The following is a 20427-nucleotide window of genomic DNA, read 5'->3' as shown; positions in this document are numbered from 1 at the left end:
CCTTGTTTACTTTTAGTTGAGAAAACCAAACATGGAGGCAGGTTTGTCTGCTGTCTGGCACTCGTGAGTTTTGGTTTGGTTTCATGGCTAGAACTGTGGTTTGAGTTAAAGAGCAACTTGTGGTCAGATTCCAAGGTCCTCTACTGACTGAGCTATGTGACCGTGAGCAGGGCTCTAATTGTACAGTCCTCAGCTACACACTTACTAAACAGGGTAACACCAAGCACCAGGTAATATCTGTTAAGCATTCAGAACTCATGAAATCAAAGACAATCAGTACCAGGATTTTACTTATTTATTAATCTGGTCTAAGAAGGTCAATTGGAAATCATTAAAAAACAAAACAAAACAAATAGCCCAACCCAAAACGACCAAGATGTTTTCTAAAAGGCAAAATGTGCACACGGTCCAATAATGATGTTTACAACTCTGGGACCTCAGGAGGGATAGCAGAAGGACTAGCTGTTCATTTTCAGGCTTTCCTTACCAATGGAGAAGAAACTAATTCATGCTCTGGTGAATCCATCTGATGCAAAGTGAAACATGCCACCATTTGCTTATGAGAAATGGTTTTGTTTCCTTATTCACAACAAAGCAATTTAACCACCTCCCCCTTCGCAAATCCCTGAGACTTTGAAAGGATAAAGAAACCAATTTGAAGCTCTTTGAAAGGATTTCTTTGCCACAGAACAGCTTGAGTCCAGCACTGAGAAGGGCCCTGGATTTCTGGGTTTAAAAGGTTCCTGCTGTTTCACTTCTATACTGTGCCAACATGAAAATGCCAAGTCCCTTTCCAAGCATTCAGCATGCAGTCAACAAGGTCATGTCACAAAGCTGGACTCAACAGTGCTGTGGTATCTAATGACAGAAAATACAGCTAACATTTTTTTTTCTGTTCTTCATTTGGACCTGTCCTGATTATAATCCCATTCATCTTCAAAAGGAATTGCTATCTTTCCTACCTCTTTATCTTGACCATGACTTGGTGAGGTGCTCTAGGCCCAGAATGACTGACTGGGTGGACTCTTCTCAAGTGGACCACTTTGGGCACATTCACTGCTTGTTAAGTGAAGTTTCCCAAAAACCCCTCAAACCCCAAATGGAAACCTTCCAATTCTCTGAAACTGACTGTCTCACTTAACCCAATCTCCAGTGGGTTCTTAGGGAAGAAAAATGCTCCCCTGTCAGATAACCTAGTTAAGCTGTAGTGGTTTTTCCCCCCACAGGCATTCTAGCTTACATGGAATGTAGTTTATTACAGAGGCACCAAGTGTGAATGTGAGCAAACCATTTCATATGCAGCTCTGACTCCCTGGATCCCAGATGCTGTGCAGAAAAGACCCTCCCCAGTCATGCCCCTGCTTGTGCTCCAGAGGTAATCCCAACATTGTCAGCCTGAGGAGGGGGTAAAGCCCAGCAGCTGTTCAATGGGTTTGTACCGCCATTCATCTGCCTCGAGCTCTTCCACCAAGCCAGCCAGCTTCTCCATCCGAGCAACTTGCTGATCTGGAAGGAATTGAAGAGTAAGCTGTGGCACGGCAATATATCTTACACTAAATACTCAACAGCCATGGAGATGCTCATTAATAAAATCAATAAACAATTTTCAGGCAGTCTTATTCTAGTCATTAAAAAGCAGCTTTACTTTGTGCTGGTTTGACATCTTACAAAGTTTTAATTTGTACAACCGATGCTTCCTAGCAAACAAAACAACAACTTTCATGACAACAGAACCACCAGTTGTTCCTCCAATTTCGATTTTGTTAGTATGCTACAAGTCAGAAGGCCTAGAAAGGTACAACACATATTTCTTTTTCATGTATCAGTCCTATTTCATCCCTTTGAGGCATAATATGTTCAGAACTCGGGCTGGGAGGGTCAGGGAGCCAGTCTAACTGGCCCAGGCTCTACGTATACCCATGATAACACATTAGATTCATACATGTGACAGCAACAACAATGATGAGCTTTCTCTTCAAAAGTCATCATTTATAGCCCATCTGTTAGAAAAGGAACCCTTCTAATCCTTTCCCTGTCCCATACTGCTTTGAATGCTACAAGCCTAATGTCAGAGGTACCGGGAGCCCAAATCTAATGCTCTTGGTGGAGAACCAGCCTGGGGATGAGAGGTAGGGGGAGAAGTATCATAATGAGGATGATGTTTACTGCGAGTAATGTGACACTCAGATAAAGATCAATAACCATCTATATACAGAAACATAAAGGAAGTGACCAGGACTTAAATGACTAGCATCTCTGGCTTTCTACACCATAGGGTCTCAGTAAATGGTAATCAATATTATGATAATTAAATCAGTATTCCACAGATGGAAGAGCATGGAAACGAATGGAACAAAAGACCCCCCAAAGGTACAGACTACACCAGGGCCCTAAGAAAATATGATTACTTCAACTTTAGCTTTGGGCATTCATTATGTTTGGATCAAGACCTCAGAATGTCCTCGCTGACTGGTAATGGAAGAAATCCGTTTAAATAGCATTCTTGGCTTTTGGCGACTTGTGTCAGAGTGGCCTGACCTCTGGGGTTCTCCCTGGCCCCCACAGCCGATTTACCCTCACACAGTCAAGCATGCGACACTCACCATGTTTCACCTGTTTAAGTGTAGATGCCACTTGATAGCTGAAAACAGACTCACAAAGGAATCTCTCTGAGCCGTCTGTGAACAGGAAAAGAAGACACTTTTATCTGCCCCCCAAGACTTTTACAGTTCTTGACAAACTGAGTAAATGCTGATCTGTTCATGGTTTTCTATTCCAGAGCTAATTTCTATATGTCTTTCTGGAGCTTCTACATTTTTCAATTTCTTCACCTTTGGTCAGTCTTAAAAAACATTTCTTAAAAAAGCAAAAGCAAATAACCCTATCCTGATGCCCTGGTCAACCGCTTCCCCTCACAGTTGAATAGATTCTTTCATTTTACCTTTTCTGTATATGATTTGCTCTAAAGGGCATTGAAGTGACTAATGGACCATCAAGATATCTCCATCCCATTGCCCTGTAAAGCTTCGTGAGACACAAAGAGCACAGAGATCGTATCTTAAGTTCAATTTCTTTTCATTCTAAGAAAAATAAAGCTGAAAAAACAGCTGTTGTTGATCTCTGAGATGACACTACTATCCATCCCTCTGACCATCACAACAACTGTTGGGTAATTTTATCCTTTAAATGCAGACTGTGACCTTGATTTTCCAAACAAACCAAATCATGACAATTTTGATGGAGATAAGAGTTATGGTGCAATTTCTGAAACTAGCCCCACGCCAATCCCAAGAAACAACACACAATGTGGTGGCTGACTCTGTCATGAAGTCAGCACAGAAACTGGCCCTGCTATGATGTAGGACTTGGAAATTGATTATGAACCTGGTATGAACATGTGTTTCTTATTACCTTGCAGGGGCTGTCAAAGAATACAACCCAAACATTGTGTGTGTGTGTGTGTGTGTGTGTGTGTGTGTGTGTGTTTGTGTTTGTGTATGTATGTATATATATATATGTATATATATATATATGAAGTAGAATATGATACCCCCTTCCTCCCCAGGAGAGCTGAAAGCATTTGCTACAGCTGTCTTATTGCAAAATCCTAAGGTGTGCGAGGGTGGGGGGTCTCAGGTGTGGTTCATTAGATGGCCAATCATGATGGCATCCCTGGGTCACAAACTCAATGACAGATCAATCTTATGCTGTTATATCAACCTGGTATTACATGACAAAGAGATGGGGCTAATTCACTGTTCCATATATCATTTTTACCTTATTAAAATAAGTCAAGGTAACAATAAAGAAATCAGTATACAGCACATAACATAGTTTGACTACACAATGGAAGAGTGTAAAAGAATTGTTGAATTGGAAAATTATGAAGTGTGTGTGTTAAAGGCAACCTCTTCCCTGCATACCGTGCAACAGACTGAGCCCCCTTTTCATTTCATCCTCAGCACTGAGCAGTGCCCTGCACACAAAAGGCAATACATGCTTGTTAAACTGACTCAAACACCACTAATGTTCTATTCTTTTGACTGTATGCAGGCTACTCATAAACTACAATGAATCAACAAGCATTTATTAAGTGCCTACTATGTGGGAAGTGCTAGGGATACAGAGACTTCTATTAGAGTCTTCTGACTAACTGAACCCAAGAAATGCTAAATGTGAGATGCAAATTAACTATACTTCAAACCACAGATGGACTGTAGTGATTATCTGACATTAATGGTGAAATTTATTATTTTAGCTCCTCTGTGTAAATGATGATTTAGCATTTATTATCCTACACACACCCTTGTTTAAACTATCCAATTATATCTGTAAAAGTTTTATTTTACAAAGAGCTAAGCAACGGGAATCAGGGAGACTGTCCTGGAGGACCTGGTCCTATGTATCAGAATCCCACTTGAGTCAAGAGGGATACACAGGATACAGGTCCAAAAAGAGGGTAGTAGCTCCTATTCTTATTTCTGTTGAATTACTCAGGTTATTTGAATAAAGTACTGCAGTTATTTATAGGTCTTTTATGATAATGAACTTAAAAGTTAAAACAATCCTCCAAAAAGCAGCATAGCAATTCTATTCCTACCACTGCTATCCCTTCATCCTCTGATGCATCAATCAGATTGGCTGAGATCTGCAACTCAGTATTAACCACAAAGTCCATCACTACATCCCCACATCCCATTAGATATAATGATTATATCAACTTAAGTCTGGAATTTCTCCAGAGAGGAGCAAGCCTATAATTCTCTAGCTTCGATTTAGAAATTGCAATCAAATTCCCATATAACGTACCAAGTAGAGGTAAATTAGTTTTTCTCTTAAGGGAACAGGAAAGGCTATAAAATAGGGAAAAACCTCAGCTAATTCTAAGAGATTGCTCATAAACTGATTTAAAAGAGTACCATCTGGTAATAGGAAGTTAAACAATGACTAACAATGATACAAGGTTCTACAGTGTTATAAAAAAGCGGCCACTTGTGGGCTTTAGGAAGTACTTCCTTACTAGCTCACCATATAAAAGGGCCAGGAAGAATTAAGAGTTTAGGGCACTGGAGAGACTACACCTGTACGCTTTATGTGAGGCTTCAGAAGTCAGACAGCAGGTAAGGGTATCTTAGCAGGAAGTTTTCTCACAGAACAAACTGCAAGATATTTGGTTTATCTTATGGAAGATAAAGACTTCAAAGGAACCTGGGAAGGCACAGTTGCTTTGTGGAAGGTAAACTGAATGTGGAATCAAGATATCTGGGTTCTAGTCCTCATTCTGTCACTAAGTCACCGGTTGAGCTTGGCCAAATCACTTCCCTCCCAGGCCTGTTTCCTTATCTTCAAAATGAAGGTGCTGGATGAGAAGATTCCCAAAGCCTGTCCTAATTTCTAACCATTCACTGTATGACTCTATTGGGATTTTAACCTATACTTGTGACATCAGCCCTTGACCACTTTTATTCAAGAGGCAGACAAATCTCATTCATACATTCTATGACATTAAAGAAAAAATCCATTGATGACTAGATGAAGACTGAATTTTACTTAGTTATTTTAAAAGCTAAATGAAAGAAACATGGGAGGAGATTCTCACAAAGTGAGCGTCCTTATTAGCTCCTATTAATATAGGTGCTGTCTTCATTCTAATGCTCTCAATTGTTTTTTCAATTCACAAAAATTATTTTCTGTTCTCCCCCCATCACCACTGAAAAGGAGAAAAGCAGAAAAGCAAAACTCTAACAAAGAGTTAAGCAAAACAAATCCCCATATTATCCATTTCCAAAAAATGCCTGAGTCTATCACCTGTCAGGAGGGGAGTTGCCATGTTTCATTTGAGTGTCCTTTGCAGTCAGAGTTCTTAAATCTTTCAAAGTTGTTAGTCTTTATAATGTTGTTATGGTGTAAACTGTTCTTCTGTTTCTGATCACTTCACTTACTCTGCATAACATTCCTGGGTTTCTCTGAAACTGTCCCTATCATTTTTACAACATAATAGTATTCCATTATATTAATATGTCATAATTATTTAGTAATTCTCCCAAATGATGGGTATTCCCTGAGTTTCCAGTTCTTTGCCACTACAAAAAAGAGCTGCTAAGAACACTTTTGTACGTGTGGGTCCGTTTTAGCTTTCTTTGATGTCTTTGGGGTATCAGTCTAGTAGTGGTATTGCTAGGTCAAAGGGTATGTACACACTACGCATTCACATTTGGGCACAGTTCCAAACTCCTTTCAAGAAGGGTTCTGCTAATTCACAGCTCCACCAAAAGTTCATTAATGTGCCTGTTTCCCATAATTCCTCTAACATTTGTGCTTAAGGTGCTCAAACTGGCAAAAATGGTTAGGGAGTAACCATCTTCAAATTATTTCTGACAGCTTGCTCTCTAAAACGTTTAGTAACATTTTCCAGATTGTGGTGAAGTTTTACAACTAAGAAAATGCACTAGTAATACACTGAATGGAAACTTACTGGAGTTAGTTTACTTAAATTTTGAGACTCACAAATTTATATTAGAAAACAACCACACCTTTTCATAAAGTGTAATGGGATGGGAGAGGAACTGATGAAACCATAACTTAGAAAAGCATCAACGTTTAGACTCAACTCAGAGGGCTTTCTTTCTTCTTGCTAATATTTAAGGGTAATCTGGTATACACTGAAAAGTGATGCTAATGATCTTAAGGACATGGAGATATTGTCTATATTAAAAGTAGAGGGTTTTTTTCCTCTTCTGTAGCTAGAATAAAATGCTGCCAATTCAACTTATTTCTAAGTCTAAATGGAGTCTCTTAGGCCTATGTGGAAACTACCAAGCAATTAACTTTTTAATCTGGTTTGAGGCCAAATTACTCCATTCCATATAACTCATCCTACCATATGGGTTCTGTGTTTAACAAACAGAACACTAGCGACAAGCAGCCTACAGGGTCAATGATGCTAACACATGCATCCTACTACTCAGCACTGTTCCTAGCTTCAGATTTCTATAAGATTAGGAGGACAGAAGCCCACGTCAGAACTGTTATTAATTACACTCCAGGACAAATATAAACTGCTCTGTCTGACATTTAGAGACCTTCATAACCTGGCTCCTTCCCACTTTCCAGGCTTACTACCCCCATCCACACTCTTGAGAACCAGCCTCGTGGCTAGTCTCCATCTCCTCACCCTGGGCATTTTCACTGGCTGTTCCTCATGCCTGAAATTTTCTCCTTCCTCAACTATGTCTCCCCCTCTGGAGGTTCCAGCTAAAGCCCCACCTTCTACTTTCCCTAATCCTCCTAATTCTAGTACCTTCCCTCAGTTCATTATCCTGAATATGTCCTGTCTGTAAATTGTTTTTGCATGTTGTCTCCCCTGCATTAGACTGTCTTTGAAAGCAGGTACTGTGTTTTTGCCATTCTTTGTATTTTCAGAACTCAGCAGTGCCTGGCACATAATAGGAGCTTAATAAATGTTTGTTCACTTGACTATACTGCTAAGTTATCCACTGTATTAATAATACAAACCAAGTCTAGAAGTCTTCACGGGCTTCATAGTTAACCCTCCTGCATTTTTCTTTCACAAATTACCTCTCTGCTTCCCCAGGTTAAAAGCACTGATTCCACAAGCAGATTCCTCAAGCGGCAGATTTCACCTTTCTCATGTGTGTAAGCAAACAGAAATTTCCAGATAAATTTATAAATGTGAATACTGAAGACTGTAATACCCAAAAGTAAGATGAACTGCTTTGGGGAGGGGTAGGGAAGGGAGAGAACAACTTCGAGCCAAATAAAAACCCTTCATATTTGTTTACATTGTGCTTTAACATTTACAAAGTATTTTTCTCATACTAACTGTGTGATATAGCTAAGGGCCAAGTACAATTATCCCCATTTTACAGATGGGGAGAATGTGACAAGAAAGGTAAATTGACTAGCTGCACAGATATTAAGTAGCAGAATCAGAAAGGGAATTGATGTCTTCTGATTCCAAGTCAAGCCCTCTTTTTACAGACTACAAAGCCTGCCTCTCGTACATCCTAACCCTGCCAAGGCTCTACTGAGGGCCCAGGTTCACCGGTGACACTAGAAATAAAGAGATAAAGGGCTAATCAAGAAAGAGATTAGTGGTGATCCGAAGGGTTCCCATACCCCCAAGGGATTAGCTCAGTTGGTTACTGTATTATGCTGAAGAGGCTGAGGTCCAGGGTTGGTTTTCCCATATGTCCAGTTACCTTTGCTCTTTTCCATGGCCACAGACTGCATCCCTAACCTTGGCCAGCTGTTTTGCAAATGTCTGTTGTTGGTCACAAGGAGGTCTGAATGAGAGAGTGAGGATGGTTCAATGCAAATCCATCTCTACCACTGGAGAAACTCAAAGCACATGCCCTGGCAGTGGGGTTAGTATTGCCAACTTTACACTTAAGTCTATTTTAAAATTAAGTTTATATATATGTATATATATAGAGAGAGTTAAGTCTATATTAAGATTATTTTCACTTTCTAGGTAATGGGGTTTATTTTTCTTTAGTTTGGTAAGCTAAAAAATCATCCAACTTGCTAACCAGAGGTCAAAGAGTTTTCATGCTCTGGGACAGATGTTCCCTGGATGTTAGGGGTGAAACAGGGAACCTGAAAAAGCGGATAGTTTGTTCTGAGGCTGGTATACGTCTCTCTACATTCCTTTTAACAGATCATTTACCACTTTATCAACATTAATTATAGACTGGAATCCAATTATTCAGCAAAAAGCAGAGTATGATCACCTTCTAACATTTCTCCAGCTCCTTTGGGGTAGGTGAAAAGGGCTTTCCGTGGTGGGGCAAGGTCTGAGACACTAAAGCCAGGTCCAGTTACAGAACTTCCGCTGACCCCTCCAGCTGAGGAGGAAGATGAAGAGGCAGCCATTTTCTTTCTAGTCAATGAGAGAAAGGAAAAACAACAACAACAACAACAACAAACAGCAGTCGGTAAGTTTATGGAACACAGAACCAGAGAAGACTGAACTCAGTTCTGGGCAGCAGTCAGATCTCTCATAGCCTTCCCCATTCCTTATGTCCTGGGTGAAATCCTGACTCTAGTTTGGAAGTGAATATAAATTTGCTGGTAGTTGACTTTCTTAACAATAACAAAAACAACAAACCACCACCACCGAAAAACACAACCCCCCCCATACTTCCCACCTGCCAAAAAGCATCATTATTGATGTTAAAAGGACGCTCAGGACAGAAGGTGTAAACAATTTATAGGTGATGACCCAGGTGCCAAGCAGGCAAGGCTGATGTAACAATGTGACTGGAGAAGAAACCAAACTATGTCACTGAGAAAGCAAGTCTGCCAGAAAGAACAATTTGTTCTGGATACACACTTATCATTCCATGCCAAAACCAAAACACTTGTAAGAGTTTCCAAGTAAATCTCCAGACTTCTAGGTGAACACTGGGTTCCATTCCTGGGGTGAAGTAATCAATCCAAAACACAAGTTATTTGCCTTTTCATTTTTAGAACTCCGCATACCTTTAAAGCAGATGTAGTACTCAAAGTCATCACCTGGTGGCGTCTCCAAACTAAAAATACTCCTCATTTAAAGGTCACTAAAATCTATCAATACAATAATAGCCTGTGAATGTTTACTATCCATGTTGGATTCAGTGCCAGAAAAACAAGGCCTCCCAATCTTAACAGAGAAATTTCTACTGAACAAATCTACTAGTCATTACTGGAATATATTAAGGTTGGTTTGTTTTTTTGGCTAGATTCGCTTGCATAGTACCTTGCACATAGTTGGTACTTAAATGTTTGCTGTCCAGAATTGAATACGTTTAATCTAAATAAACCCGGAGAAAAGGTTCTCTTTAAAGTGTGTCCATTTTCTGAAAAAGACTATTTTCCGGTGTTCCACATGAAGAAGAAGAAAAAAAACAAAAACCACTTCTGAAACACCACTCTGCTTCCTCACTTCTCTGAAGACAATTTAAAGGCAGTCCAAAACAAGGAGCCTGGTTTCTGGTTTACATGTGCAAGTGATACTGACACACGTTACAGGTCTATAGGCAGTATAGAAACTGGTATAGCTGAGGGCCCATTAAAAGTGTGTCTCAATGAAATTAATCTTACTATATCCTACATCAAAATCCTTTCTTACTTCCCACTAAGTTGATCACAATCAGTCATAAAAAGAAAAATCATATGATCATAGGTTTTAGAGTTGCAAGGAACATTAAAAAGGAAGGGAAGGAAATAAGTATTTATACAGTACTTCTGTGTGCACAGTGCCAAGCACTGTGCTAAGTGCTTTTTACACATAATCTCATTTGATTTTTACAACAACCCAGCAAAGTAGGTATGATTACTATCTCTAATTTACAGTTGAGGAAACTGAAACAGAGGTTAAGAAGACTTGCTCACGGTCACATAGTTAAGTGTCTGAGGTAGCATTTGAACTCAGGTCTTCCTGACTCCAGACTCATTGCTTTATCCACTATAGGACCAACAGGTTCTGGTCATTTAGTCTAATCTTCTTCTTTTACAGATTAGAGGGGAAGAAGGGGTAAGTGTGAAACTCAGGCCCAGAAAGTGGAAATGAAATGTCAACAAGGTAGTCAGTAGACAAACTGGAATTAGAACCCAGGTCTTTCCCTGTAACTCTCTTTCTACAACATCACTGCCACCTTCTCAGTGATGCTGATAGTGATAATGAGCAGGATGATTAATGACGGGTGGTGAAAACGATGATTATGATGATACATAAAATTTATAGCAAAAATCTTAGCTACAATGCACAAAAGCTGGGTTGGTAAAAAGTTACTGGATCAAAAGGGGACTTCACGATATTTTTTGAATGCTAGTGTCCTAACACCGAGCCTCAATGGACCAAGCCTAAATCTGTAATGGGTCTTGATATTAGCTTGGATAATACCTACAAATAGGAGAACCACATCCCCCCCCCCCGAAGAAATCACAGCCCTTATTCCTCTACTGTTCCACAACCACACCCACTACATAGAAAATATTTTTGTATAAAGCTCACAAAAATTTCAAATACTTTGTCTAACCTTTTTTTGATTCATCCAGGTGAATACTTTATTCTCCAAAGGCAAAAAAAAAAGAGCTTTCCACTTGCAGATCAGGACACCCAAAAGACTGCTATGTATCTAACTTCTAAAGCTATGCCAGTGAATTTTTACCTGAATATCATCAAAAGGGATTCCCTTTCATCCAGTGTATTTAGAAATGAGAGACAGTCCTACCATCATCCAATTCAAATGACAAACAGGCCCTGTGTGCGTTCCTAAAAAGAGGGGCATTCATTTAAGCAAATGCTAGCCCTTTAATAATAAGAGTCTTTTTGAATGCTATTATTTATATTAGAAGAGAAATTTAATGAGAAGTGGATTTAATAATTCTCATATTTCATATAAATCATAGTATTTTGGAGACAAAAGGGACCTTAAAGATAATGTAGTTTAACTCCTTCATTTTTTAAACTTAAACTTATTTTTTAATTACTGAAAACATGCCTTTTCTTCCTTCCATCGACTCTCCCTCCCCAATAGAAAAAGAATAAAAAATAAAACACATTATACACAGATTGAGCAAAAAACTTTGTCTCAATCTGCGCTCCTGAGCCCATCATATTTCTAGATGGAAGTGTACTGCATATGCTTCTTCCTGAGTCCTCCACAATGGTGATTGGGCAGTGCCTTGATTACAGAGTTCCTAAGTCTTTCAAAGTTATCTGTCTTTGTAATATTGTATTGAAAACAATAAAAACTGTTCTCCTGCTCCCGCTGACTTCACTCTTTATCAGTTCACAAAAGTCTCCCAAGTTTCTCTGAAATCATTCCCTTAATCATTTCTTACAGCATGATAGTATCCCATTACACTCCCATACCATAACTTGTTCAGCAATTCCCCAATTGCTGTTCACCCCCTAAATCTCCAATGTTTTCACTGAAAAGAAAAAAAAAAGGGAAAGCTGCTCTTAATATTTTTGCATATATGGGTCCTGTCCTTTTCCTTTCTCTGATCTCTTTGGGAGTATAGAGCTAGTAGTAAAGAGTACACGAAGTTTAATAGCTTTTTGAGCATAATACCAAATTGCTTTCCAGAGTGGCCAGACCAACTCCCAGCTTCACCACCACAGCATTTGTTAACGTGTCTGCTTTCCCCTTGCCCCTTTGTTGTTTAGTCATTTCAGTCAAGTCTGGCTGTTTGTGACCCCTTTTTGGGGTCCAACAGATCTTCCCAAAGCACAGGTCCGACCATGTCACTCCTCTATTCAGTAAATTCCAAAGGCTCTTTATTGACTACAGGATCAAATATGAAATCTGGTTTGGCTTTTGGCTCCTTCCCCCCTTTCCAGTCTTCTTACATTTAACTTCCCTCTTCATACTCTATGATGCACTGACTTTGGTTTCCTTACTGTTCCTCACAAAAGATACTCAATCTCATGCATTTTCACTAGCTGTCTCCTCCATGCTTAGGAATGTTCTCCCTTTATGCCTTGTCCTCCTGGCTTCCTTCAAGTCTCCATTAAAATACTACCCAAATATTACCCTGCCTTTTTTGGGGGAGGGAGGAAGAGGGGCAGGCCACACCAAGGCAGTTGGGGTTAAGTGACTTGCCCAGGGTCACACAGCTAGTGTCAACTGTATGAGGCCTAATTTGAACTCAGGTCCTCCTGACTCCAGGACTGATACTCCATCTATTGAGCCACCTGGCTGCCCCAAAATACGACCTTCTGCAAGAAGCTTGACTACATGAAGTTCTGGGTCACAGTTTCAGGGTGGAGCACTAGTGAGCTGTCACAAGGGAGCAGGGCCCTGGTCACAGTTCCAAAGCAAAGAAGAACACTAGTGCTTGTGACCGCAGGGCAGCAGGGACCCTTCCTGGGTAAATACCAAAGGGCACACCACAAGATCAATGAGCATACCTCTGCCTGGATCACACAACCTTAAAAGCATTGAAAACAGCTGCGTGAAAAGGCCTTAAGCTCCCCATACTCAGGTGAGCAGAGCCTAACTTTAATATAAAGTTCAAAGTCAAGAAACAGGCTGGAAAAACAAGCAAACAATAACAACTTGACCATTAAAAAAAACAACCAACCCAAAACAACAAACAACAAAAACCCCAAACTACTTCAGTGGCAGGGAAGACCAAGACATAAACTAAGGAGCCATTAATGTGAAAACAGCTACAACCAAAGCTTCATAGAAAAATGCTAATTGGACCTAAGCCCAACAAGAATTCCTGGAAGAGTTAAAGAAAGAGATGAGTGGTAGAATAAAAAGTGGGAAAAGAAATGAGTGATACAAGAAAAACATGAAAAGAGAACTAACAGATTGGTAAAACAGTCACAAAAAAATACTGAAGAAAAGAACTCCTTAAAAAGTAGAACAGGCCAAACAAAAAAAGATATAAAGCTAACAGAAGGAAAGAATTCCTTAAAAATTAGAATTGGGAAAGTGAAAGTTGATGACTCTGTGAGACATCAAGAAACAATAAAACAAAGTCAAAAGAATGAAAAAATAAATGTGAAATATCTCATTGGAAAAGTGACTAACTTGGAAAAGAGATTGAGAGGTAATTTAAAAATTAATTGGACACCTGAAAGCCATGATAAAACAAAGAACCTAGACATCATAACGGAAAACTGCCCTGATATTTGGAACAAAAGGGTGAAACAAACTGAAAGAATCCAGTGATTACTACCTAAAAGAGATCCCAAAAGGAAAACTCCCAGGAATATTACAGTGAAATCCCAGCCAGAAAGAAACAATTCAAACATTGTGGAGCCACAGTCAGTCTCACCTAAGATTTAGCAGCTTCTACATTAAAGGATAGGAGGGCTTGGAATATGATATTCTGGAAGGCAAACGAGCTAGGACTACAGCCAAGAATCATCTACCCAGCTGGGTATAATACTTCAGGAAAAAATGGGCATTCAATGAAACAAGGACTTTCAAGCATTCCACAGGCAAAGACCAGTGCTAAACAAAAAATCTGACATTCAAACACAAGACTCACGAGAAGCATAAAAAGGTAATCATAAGGGACTCAATAAAGTTCAACTGCTTACATTCCTATCTGGGAAGATGATACATGTAACTAAAGAACTTTATCATTATCGAGGCAGTTAAAAGGAGTTTACATAGACAGAGGGCATGGGTATAAGATATCAACCTAGCATCATCTCAAAAAAAAAAGAAAGAAAAGAAGGGGTGAGAAAAAGGGATGCACTGAGAAAAGGGGAAGGGAGAACAGAATGGGGAAAATTTTCACACATAAAAGAGATTGTAAACAGCCTTTATGGTGGAGAGGCAATGGGGGTGGTGGTGACAGGCAATGCTCATCAGAATACACACACACACACACACACACACACACACACACACACACACACACACACACTCTCTCTCTCTCTCTCTTTCAATTAGGCATAGAAATTTCTTACCCAACAGGGAAAAAGGGATAAAAGGGAGGGCAGATTAAGGGAGTTAGCGGTCAGAAGCAAAACAAACTTTTGAAGAGGGACAGGATAAAAAGAGAGAGAAAAGGATAAACTGAAGAAAACAGGATACGGAAATACACAGCAATCATAACCGTGAATGTGAATGGGATGAGCTCACAAAAAAAAAAGCAGACAGCAGTATGGATTAGAAATCAGAACTCAACAATATGGTGTTTACAAGAGACACACTTGAAACAGAAAGATACACACAGAGTGAAAATAAAGGGTTGGAGCAGAATTTATTATGCTTCAGCTGAAGTCAAAAGGACAAGGGTAGCAATCATGATCTCAGACAAAATAAAAGCCAAAAACAGACCTAACTAAAAGAGATAATCAAGGAAACTTCATTTTGTTAGAAGGTACCATAGACAACGAAGTAATATCAAAAACTTTAACAGCAAATTTCTCTGATAAAGGCCTAATTTCTCAAATATATAGAGAACTGAGTCAAATTTATAAAAATAAGAGCTTTTCTTTTTTTCTTTATTTTTAATTTTGAACAATCACTCCAAAAGCTTTTGAGTTTTAAATTTTCTCCCCCCCCTTCCCAAGACAGCATGAAATCTGATGTAAGCTCTACATGTACATTCCTATTAAACATATTTTCACATTAGTCATAATGTGGAACCACAAAAAAGAAACAAAACAAAACAGAAGGGAAAAAAAAGAGCAAATAGTATGCTTCGATCTGCTTCAAACTCCATAGTTCTTTCTCTGGATGTGGACAGCATTTTCCATCACGAGACTAAAATAAGAGCTTTCCCCAAATGATAAATGGTCAAAGGATATGAACAGGAAGTTTTCAGAAGAAGAAATCAAAGCTATCTATACTCATATGGAAAAATGCTCTAAAACACCAGTGATTACAGAAGTGCAAATTAAAATTCTGAGGTTCCACCCTACACCTATCAGAAATGACAAATGCTGAAAGAGATGAAGAAAAATAGGTACACTAATAAACTCTTGGTAAAACTGTGAACTGGTCCAACCACTTTGGAGAACAATTTGGAACTATGCCCAAAGGGCTGCAAAACTGCATACCCTTTGGCGCAGCAATACTCTACTAGGTCTGTATCCCAAAGAGAGCAAAGAAAAAGGAAAAGGACCCATATGTACAAAAACATTTATAGTAGCTCTTTTTGTGTTGTCAATGAATTGGAAACTGAGAAGATGCTTATCAACTGGGGAATGACTGAATGAGTTGTAGCATATGATTGTGATCCAGTACTATAAGAAATGATGAGAGGGGTTGTTTCAGAAAAACATGGTAAGACCTATGTGAACTGATGCTAAGTGAAGTGAGAAGAACTGGCAGATTATTGTGCACAGTAACAGCAATATCGCAGTAATGATTAACTGTGAAAGACTTGGCTATTCTGATTAATACAGTGATCAAAGAAAATTCCAAGGGACTTATGATGAAAAAATGCTATCTACCTCCAGAGAGAGAACTGCTGGCTTCCGAGTGCAAACTGAAGCATAATGTTCTTGCTTTATTTTTTTTTTGTTGATATGGCTAATGTGTAAATATTTTCCATGATCTCACAGGCATAATTAATTGAAATCATATTGCTTACCTTCTTAATGGATAGGGGAGGAGTGGGAGAGAATTTGGAACTGAAAATCTAAGAAAAAAAAACCAAACCCACCAAAAATAAATAAATAATAAATTGGAAACATCATCATCCTGAGAAAGGGTCTGTAGGCTTCACTAGACTGCCAAAATGATCTTTTATCCCCTCTCCCTCCAAATTAGGAAGCCCTGTATTATGAACAGGCAATGTGCTAAGCACTAGAGAACAGTTCAATTCTAGCTGAAATACTTCTCAGAAACATATTGAAATTTGGTTCTATATAACTGCTAATTTTACCTGGTTACTTTGTTGTGAATCTTATGTGAATCACCACATGGAACAAATTTTCACTGTTGTCTTATTTTTCCCCCCTACTGAGAGTCTCAAGGGCCACCCCCTTCACATACTTTCAGCACACTTACAGGGAAACATTTATTCTTCTTGAACTGCCAGACTTTCTCTACCGAACTCCAGAAACCTCTTCATCCTGGGAGCTCACTCTAGTCCCAGAATCTATGCTGCACTAAGGACTCTCTACCACCCTGCCCACAAGGCATCCAGTTTGAAATGTGGTGCTCAGGAGTGAGACTACGGCAAGATCTATGGATCTGGGAGAAATCCGATAAGGCGATCAAGTAAGAAAGTACAGAGACAGAAGAGAAAGAATCCTGGGAAAGAGCTTTAGCCGGTCAGCTAGGTGGCGCAGTGGATAGAGCACCGGCCTGAAGTCAGGAGGACCTGAGTTCAAATCTAGCCTCAGACCAAACACTTGACACTTACTAGCTGTGGGACCCTGGGCAAGTCACTTAACTCCAATTGCCTCACTTAAAAAAAAAAGTGGGCCTTAGGGTACATTCATAGTTGAGGCTAATGTATGGATGATGATTCAGCAAAGGAAAATGAGGTCTGCTCAGAGAGGAGGATAATAAAAGAATGTCAAAAATCCTAAAGACAGGAGAGGATCCAGGAAGAAAGGGTAGTCAATATTATTAAAGGCAGTAGAGAGATTAAGAAAGACAGTGATTAAGAAAAGACAGTAATTGAATAGGGCTTTAAAGGATGCATAGAAATTCAGTAGTCAAATAAGTCTATCTGTGATTTCCCTGTAGATATGTGCCATCTCCTGCCTCTAGACAACTGGTCCCCTATCTGCATCTCACTCCACTCAGCCTCTTAGAATTCCTAGCTTCCTTCAGAGCACAGCTTAGTTCCCAAAGTGGGTGATACTGCCCCCTGGGGGGTGAAGGGAATGGTAGGCCAAATAAGTTTGGGAACCTCTGGTTAGTGTTCACTTCATGTAAGTCTGTCAACAACAAGCATTTATTAAGTGCTTTCTATATGTCAAGGCACTGTGCTAAGGTCTGGAGATACAAAGAAAGGCAGAAGAAACTTGCTGCTCTCAAGTCACTTGCAATTTAACCAGGGAGGCCACAGACCACAAATTTGTACAAATAAGCAATGTACAAGATAAATAGGAAATAATTTAGGGAGGGAAGGCACTAGAAATAGCACGAATTAGGAAAGGCTTCCTGTAGAAGATGGTATTTTAATTAAAATTTGAAGGAAGCCAGGAGGCAGACATCTAGAAGGGGAGTGTTACCAGAATGGGGGACAGCCAGAGAAAATGACTGGAGTTGGGAAATGAAATGTCTTGTTCAATGAGCAGCTACGAAGCCAGTGTAACTGGATGGAGGTTATATGTTATTTCTGTTGGTGTATAAGGTATAAGAAAACTGTATTTGGGGGCAGGACAGAGTAGCTTCTGGAGGGTTTTAAATGCCACTGGACTTTGTATTTCATCTTGGAGGCAACAGAGAGCCACTAGATTTTATCCAGTTGGAGTTGGCAGGGAGGGTGGGGGTGGGGAGTGACATGGTCAGACCTGTGCTTTAGGAAAATCACTTTGGTGGCTGAATGGAAGACTTACTGGAGTGGGGAAAAACTGGAGGCAGGCAGACTCACCAGCAGCTATTATAATAATTCAGATTCAAGGTGATGAGTAACTGCACTAGTAACTTTTCTCAGAAGAGAAAAGAGAAATATTTGAGAGATGCTACAAATGTACAATCAACAGACCTGGCAAGAGATTGGATATAGGCAGTGAGAGAGAGTGAGGAGTACTTGATGAGGACTCCCTAGGTGATGAGCCTGGGTGACTTGGATGGTGGTGTTCTTAACAGTTAATAGGAAATTTAGGAAGAGGGGAGGGCTTGAGGAGAAAGATATTAAGTTCCATTTTGGACATAAAATGTCTACCAGATGGACTGGACGGTAGATCTGGGAATTATCAGCATAAAACTCATGAGATCACCAACCTGAGTAGTACAGAGAAAGAAGAGAAAAGGGCCCAGGACAGAGCTAGTGGGTGTGACCAGGATGAAAATCCAGGAAAGGAGACTGAGGAGTGGTCAGAGAGATAGGAGAACCAGGAGAGGGCAGCATCACAAAAACCTAGAGAAGAGAGTATCAAGGAAAAGAGGGGGATCAACACCATTAAAGGCTGCAGAGAGGGAAGAAAGACAGATGAGGATTGAGGCCATTAAATGGGCAATTAAGAGATTATTGGTAATTTTGGAGAGAACAGTTTCAGTTGAATGATGAGATCAGAAGCCAAACCACAAAGAAAAGAATGGGAGGAATAGAAGTGAAGGCAATCAATCACAGACCAGCCTTCTCAAGCAGTGTAACCACAGTAAGGAGGAGAGACATGGGATTACAGCTATAGGAAATAGGTGGGTTAAGTGAGGCAGATACCGGTGTATTTGTAGGCAGCAGATGAGAAACCAGTGGACAATAAGATACTGAAGGCCTTTCATGATTCTTGCAGTTGCTGGTTCTCCTTCCCTCTGGACATTTTGTTCTTTCCTTATTTGTGTAAATGTCACATTCCTCCCCTCTCCCAGCAGACCATAAACTCCTCCAAGGCAGGGGCTGTTTTGTTTTTCTTTTTTTTTCCTTTGGCTAGGCAATGGGGTTAAGTGACTTGCCCAGGGTCACATAGCTAGTAAGTGTTATGTGTCTGAGGCCGGATTTGAACTCAGGTCCTCCTGAGCCTGTGCTCTATCCACTGTGCCACCTAGCTGCCCCTTGTTTTGTTTTTCTTTTGTATGCCCCAAGCCTAGCACACCGTTTTCATGTTTGTTTAGCTGAATTTGTTGAACAAGCGAAGGGGTGGGCAAAGACACAAAGAACAACATGACTTATGGCAGGGAGGTGGGGAAAATATGAAGCTGATAAGGAAGCAGTTAGAGGAAAATAAGACAGGGCAGTGCCAGATTAGAGAGTCTGAACTTCCATGGATAAGTAATGGATAACCACGTAAGAGTTGTGAGCTGAGGAGTAACAAGTGTAGTGTATAGGAGGTTGTCTGCCAGATGTAGGATGTATGGGGGAGGGGGGCAGCATAAGGTGAGGGAGGAGACTGGCTAGAGTTTTTTTTTTTCATGACTAATAATGATGGATAGCCTATACTAAGACTGCAGCCATGGGAAGAAAGAATAAAGGATATATTTGCTGTAGAGATACCACAGAAAAATCCTAGGGCTCTGACCTCAGAATAGGACACTAAGTCACAGATTGTAAGCCTGAAGGGACCTACTCTTAATGGAGTTTACAAAGTGATGTCTTTTTAAAGGACTCAAACCATTTTGACTTTAATGGACAAAGACCATGCAAGCGGGGCCAACGCCCCATGCAAAGACTATGCAAGTCAGGGCCAAAGGCAAGTTATCGTTCAGCAATTAGGAATGCATTTCTAAGAACCACCGCAGTAAGTGTGTTCCTTCCCCTGGTGCAGAGTAGATACGACTATTGGGGGGTGAATGGGTGGCAGTGGGGTAAGATTCTAGCTACAGGGTCCTCCTTAAGGGACTGGAATTTAGGGTGGTATCAAGCCACGCTACGCCACGCCACGCCGAGCTAAGTCAAGCCAAGCCAAACTCCATTCTATCCTGGCTCTCCTTGATTCTCCTGGGGCAGGATAGAGGGATCACATCGCGCACGCGCAAACTTACGGAGGCGGCGAGGCAGAGAGGCTCTGACTCCGCATGCGTAACAGGAGCAGCACGACCTGAAAATAATTTCCCTCAACACGCCCGCTGCTGGGACGGGCTTCTTCTTCTCAACCCAGGCCGCTTCCACTTCGCCCTCGTTTCCGTCTTGACGGCTAAAGCTCCCGGGATCCTCGTCCCTCCTTCCCCCCTTCCCATCGTCCCTCCTCGCTCAAGCTCCCGAGCACGCTTCCATTAGCCAAGTCACTCACCTCAGCCACGGGCCTTTCGGCTGCTCCGGCCCCTCCCCCGGGAGCCGCGGGCGGCAGTGACGACAGAGACGTGCGTCTGCGTGCGTCTGCGC

The 20427-nt window shown here is 40.5% G+C and overlaps 1 protein-coding gene across 6 annotated transcripts; it reads right to left on the bottom strand.

Moving 5' to 3' along the window:
• Positions 1–277: 277 nt before the first annotated feature.
• On the bottom strand, positions 278–20427 carry ANAPC16 (anaphase promoting complex subunit 16). 6 transcript variants are annotated; one of them, XM_078150832.1, is made up of 6 exons: positions 20336–20394; positions 16078–16125; positions 8754–8902; positions 8223–8306; positions 2604–2678; positions 278–1506 (listed from the first exon to the last, which is right to left on the bottom strand). In XM_078150832.1, the coding sequence occupies exons 3-6, from the start codon at positions 8893–8895 to the stop codon at positions 1391–1393; spliced, it is 417 nt and encodes a 138-aa protein (XP_078006958.1). In that variant the 5' UTR covers positions 8896–8902; positions 16078–16125; positions 20336–20394; the 3' UTR covers positions 278–1390. The 6 variants fall into 6 exon arrangements, with proteins under 6 accessions (XP_078006958.1, XP_020835807.1, XP_020835812.1 ...); XM_020980148.1 differs by lacking the exon at positions 20336–20394 and adding an exon at positions 20088–20329; XM_020980153.2 differs by lacking the exon at positions 16078–16125 and having other exon boundaries at positions 20336–20427.

The sequence above is a fragment of the Phascolarctos cinereus genome, unplaced genomic scaffold (genome assembly GCF_003287225.1).
Source record: "Phascolarctos cinereus isolate Bilbo 61053 unplaced genomic scaffold, phaCin_HiC Scaffold_3;HRSCAF=262, whole genome shotgun sequence".
NCBI lineage: Eukaryota > Metazoa > Chordata > Mammalia > Diprotodontia > Phascolarctidae > Phascolarctos > Phascolarctos cinereus.
This window is presented reverse-complemented; position numbering and strand designations above follow the sequence as displayed.

Coding starts and splice junctions, on each gene's coding strand:
- ANAPC16 (XM_020980148.1), bottom strand. CDS start 20,122: ATGCGGAGTCAGAGCCTCTCTGCCTCGCCGCCTCC. Junction 8,903..16,077: donor CTCCCCTATCCATTAAGAAG/GTAAGCAATATG, acceptor CTCATTGACTAG/AAAGAAAATGGCTGCCTCTT. Junction 1,507..2,603: donor ACTTAAACAGGTGAAACATG/GTGAGTGTCGCA, acceptor AATTCCTTCCAG/ATCAGCAAGTTGCTCGGATG.